Source organism: Papaver somniferum, chromosome 2 (genome assembly GCF_003573695.1).
Source record: "Papaver somniferum cultivar HN1 chromosome 2, ASM357369v1, whole genome shotgun sequence".
In the NCBI taxonomy this organism is placed as follows: Eukaryota; Viridiplantae; Streptophyta; class Magnoliopsida; order Ranunculales; family Papaveraceae; genus Papaver; species Papaver somniferum.
In genome coordinates this window covers 147,328,576-147,333,611 of record NC_039359.1, presented here as the reverse complement: position 1 = coordinate 147,333,611, position 5,036 = coordinate 147,328,576, and the positions used below count along the sequence as shown (strand labels likewise).

Below are 5,036 nucleotides of genomic sequence, written 5' to 3'. Positions count from 1 at the left end.
AGCATATGACGACATGGAATTCCGATAGCCTTCATTATCCTACACTTACAAGGAGTGCTCGGATCATCATACTTTTGATACAACTTGAGATGTTTCATCATGAAACGTATTGCCCAATGCGAGACGTTTCTATGTATACCAACAAGCAACCAATCATCCTCCTTAAACTCCTTCAACTTATAGAAGCTACTTTCTTGGAATTGCTTTTTTATCTTGTCGATATCATTATTAGTGTACTCATGGATAACATGTTTCACCGTCACAATCCCATTTTGACTTGTGAAAAGTAGACCTTTTAGTCTCCCATGAGCTTGCTCTACCATACTTGTGGATTCAAGTTTGAAATGTTTATAGTCGTAAGTAAAAGCATACACAAACCTCTCTTTGGATTCAAGTTGATATGTATTACCAAAGTCGGCATGGTCGACATATAAAATCGTACCGACTACAAAGTACCCGGCATGGTAGAAAAATCCAACATTGTCGACCGAGATATAGTTGGTAGGGTCTACGTATCCACTACAATGCCGACGTAAGCATTTTAAAATCACGACTCCTGTGCAAAAAAACTGGAAGTCGGAAGGGTTCAAATTTTCTACCTTGCCGACATGGGTACTGCTCATGAAAAGTCGGCATGTTGTTCAAATATAAATCACGCCGGCGCTTAAGGTCGGCATGATTGACAAGCGTCGACCTTGCCGACACTGGGAAGCAAAAGTGAAAAGAAAAACAAACCAAAATCGATCATTTGCATGGAAAAATCACAATCTTCACCACGTAGGTTGTCTACCTGATTACTTGCAGCTCCATTCTCTTCTTCTGGGTCATTGGATTCTACGTTTGGCTCAAGATATTCATCACTTCCATAGCCATCTTGAGTTTGAGGAAAATAAAAGTGAGGATCATGCATGTAATCCATTTGATCATGATTTGGTAGGTCATCATATAAGTACTCATCTGTAGGAGGAAAGTTAGAAGACTCCCCACTTCAAAATCTGGATTTGAATCACTCATCTCACTCATATCACAAATTTCTGAAAAACCCTAACTCCCCCCTACTACTTCATACTCTTTCCTACTCTCAATTATTTCCAAACCCACTCCTATAAATCAATTAACTAATCTAATTAATTTAATTAATCTAATCATTTCAATTAAATTAGTGTAATCATTGCAGGGACAATTTTGCCATTTAGAAAGTACAATCATAAGGGGTGGCTTCTTTTACTTCATAATGACCTAGCTTTTGTCTCATTAGGTATATCCCAACTAATTTGGGTATACCCTATCAAGCCAGGAATTAAGGTTATTTAAGCTTATCTTTTATATTTATTTATTTAAGCGTATGTTTTACGACTGTCAGCTTCAAACCCCACGTCCTCACTACACTACAAAAAACAACAATTCCAGATATCCCGACACTATAATCCCGTTGGATATCCTGCTACAAACAAACTTTGTAAGATCCCAGGTGGGTGAAAAGCACCCCCTATATTTCCTCGTAGTGGACTGTTTCAGGATTTACCCCGGAATAATCCGGCGTCAACATAGAATTACTCATAAGAAAAAGGAAAAAATAAATAAAAAACGTTAAGGGCCATCTGATTTGCTTTTTATAAGGGCAACTCCTATGATAGGGAGGTTTCTTTTTTATAAAGGCAACTCCTATAATATGGAGGTAAAAACATCCATAATTTAAAGAGTCCCCATATGTTCGTGGATCCTCGGTAACTAATGGACTTAAAACTCACCATTGGAAACCCAAAACAAATTAGTCCATCGGGACCCTTATAGTCCGGATTTCAAAGAAAATATATATAATCTTCCGGCTTTTGGATGAACTGGTGAGGTGAATTTGTGATTAACCTTAGATTTTAAATTTGCAACGCTTTATGCGTGTTGCTAACTCAAACAAACAGTACCTGTATCATAGAAATTTGTCCTTATTTCCGTCATTAAAAAAATTAAAACGCTCAACCGGTCATGAAGTGACCGGATATATAGAAAAAAAAATCAGTTGCATCCGGTCATTAAGTGATCAGACAAGAAAAAAACAAAAAAAATGTCATCCAGAATGTCCGGATGATATATCCAGTCAGCCTACGACCGGATGGACTAATCCATAGCAATCCCTTCAAATATGTGGAGTACCATCTGGACTTCATAGAGTTGTTGACCTAAATCTTGCCCATAGTGGCGTTTTTTATTCATAAAATGCGGATCATCACAAAGATATGGATGAATTTTTGCTCCGTAGGAGTTGTCCTAAGACAACATTCAAAGGTAGTTTGTCCAGTAAGCATCCCTTCTAATAGTCTTGGACAATCTCTTCTCCATGTTTCTCTTCTGGAGTCCATGATTGGATGTGATGCTCTTTTTCGTGTTTTTCTTTTGGAATCGGAAAATGATTGGTTGACCGAAAAAAATCCGAACTGTGCAGCGTGTGAGAGGGATGATGGGGTCCATTTCTGCCCTTTCCTATCCCAATATACAGAACGCTCCACTGTGTACGCTCGATTTCCCTCAGTGCAAGTCTCGGTATTTATTTATTTTTGCCGTGTCTAGTAAAACTATTTGGAGTCCATGATTAGATGCGTTGCTCACCTATGTCAGACTCATCGACAATATTTGTGCTAGTCATCAGTAGTCCTCAATTAGCATAGCCACTGATTGCAAACAGTTATCAGACATCATATAACAACAAAGCTAGTGGTCCATAAGAGGGCATAAGGACAAGTAGCTAGAACTGAAAGATTACAACAGATCAATCTTGAAGAACGTCGCCCCTCCTACCTCAGTGTCAGCATATTAAGAGAAGACACAACTCATTAGTGGACTTTTTTGCAAAAGAAGCTTTACAACATATGTCCAAACATATGCAGGATCATATACAGTCAATCAACATGAAATTGCCAACATGTTGTATAAAATTTCGTAGTTTAATAAAGTTCTCATTCCATCAAAATAAAAATGGAAATAAATAAATAAAATGGAGTAAGTGCTATCTATAACTATCTATTGTGCAAATTTTAGCATATATGTGCTTTTGTAGATCATTGAATTAAGAGCGACATGTTAACAACGTTTTAATTAAACACGCTTTTCTATTTTAGAATTAAATACATATATATGTCGAGTCATAGTGCTTAACATATGATACAAGCTAGTGTGTATCTGGACAAATTTAACATATGTCAAGTCACTTGCCACCAGACACCAAACACAAAACAACCCAACAAAAAAAAGAAATCGAGCACACTTCTTGACGTATTAGAAGTCATACACATACGACCTAACGCCATTATTACATGATAATACAAAGATGGAAAAACTAAAAACACAAACTTAGATACCAAACACGCAGAATAACTTGCAGACAAGAAATCATACAGATACGACTTTCACAGCTTGAAATATGATAAATTAGAAATTCCATTAAGTCCCTTGTTGAGGTTATGCTGATAATATTCGTCAACGGTGGTGTCTCTGTATATAGGAGGATTGGTTTCTGATAATAGTTCCTTGATTGGACCGCAGAACTTTGATTCCCCAAGGGTGCGGAAGAAACTTCCAACTGATACTCGAGGGCCGTCGTGGTTCGCCAGTACTCTATGCTCCACACTTTTATAACGGTCGTTGGACACAATCTGCGAGAAGCGGAAATAGACATTGATTTTTTTTCAAAATGCATTTCAAATTTGGCGATGGCGATGATAAATATAAAAGAATAATTACTTGCCTGCAACATATCACCAATGTTGACGATAAAAGAGCCAGGAGGAGGAGACAAAGCAAGCCACTGGTTCTGATAATTTATTTGCAGTGCACCAATACTATCGTCTAACAAATTATCGCCCGACCTTAACAGTAAGGTGATGAAAGTGGGATCAGAATGTTCGGTTGTGCCCATAGTAAGTTTTGGTTGAGGGCATCCTGGATAATAATGGCAAACCATGACGTGACCCTTATCACAGTCCATAACCTTATTAAGGTAATCCATTTCCAAACCTAGACCCTCGGATAGGAACTCCAGCAATTCAGATCCCAACTTAGTTGCATACTTCGAGTATTCAATTGCTATCTCTCTGTGCATGTACAAATTAAGTCATTAATTAACTATAGTGTAGAACCAACAGCACTGAAAGAGAGAAAAATGAGCTGAGTTACTTGTACCTGAGAAGATCGGGAAAATCTTCTGGGTTCGGAAGAACAGGAGCCATGTTACATGAAAAACTGTCTCTCCAGTTGGCAGCAGGTGCTTGGAAAAGATCAAAATTACTAAAATATACCGGTTTCTGACTGACATAACGTCCATAGTACATAGCCTTAACTTCGGTTGGTTGCTCATTAAATAAACGAAACTTTTCAGTCATTTCGTCCATAACATTTTGCGGGAAACCATGATTGACTACTTGAAAGAAACCCCATTTCTCAGATGCATCTCTAATTTGTTCTACTATCATTTTCCGGTGCTCACCGTCGTACTTTTTTTCGCCCCCAAGGTCTATGGTTGGAATTTTGAACTGGGATCTCGGCTTCTCATTAGCGATAATATCCGCAGGTGGTCGGTGAAATATTCGAGGGAGATTTTGAATTCCTGCATCTATTAGGCCTTTCACACCAGCTTTTGTATCATCGAATGCTATCAGCTCCTTCATTCTATCATAAGCTTCCGATGGATAATTTTCACTTGAATTGATATCAACGTCACTGCTAAAATCCCGAATCACCATAATTTCCTGCTCCGATTATTTCACAGGTAAGATCTTTTTTTTTTTTTTTTTTCTCTTTTTCTACGTAGAGCTCTTGTTCGGTTCGACAGCTTAGCTAGAAGTTGATGACTATATATAATACGAACAGGCATGAGAATGATACCCACGTGATACATACCCATTGACCTCGTGGGGTCTCAAATGAGCTAGCGAATTCGCAAACGCGAAGTTGTCATTCTTAATTAAGCTGGACTAGCGAGTATAGCAGCTACCCGTCAGCATTTGGTTCAAAATCCGCCGATTTGATCCAGACCAACTGCATTT

General features: G+C 38.2%; 1 protein-coding gene across 1 annotated transcript; it reads right to left on the bottom strand.

Moving 5' to 3' along the window:
* Positions 1 to 3,237: 3,237 nt before the first annotated feature.
* On the bottom strand, positions 3,238 to 4,797 carry LOC113354094 (1-aminocyclopropane-1-carboxylate oxidase homolog 1-like). Its single transcript, XM_026597532.1, has 3 exons — positions 4,174 to 4,797; positions 3,740 to 4,085; positions 3,238 to 3,647 (listed from the first exon to the last, which is right to left on the bottom strand). Exons 1-3 carry the CDS (start codon positions 4,731 to 4,733, stop codon positions 3,402 to 3,404), a joined length of 1,152 nt encoding a protein of 383 aa, XP_026453317.1. The 5' UTR covers positions 4,734 to 4,797; the 3' UTR covers positions 3,238 to 3,401.
* Between the last annotated feature and the right edge of the window lie 239 nt (positions 4,798 to 5,036).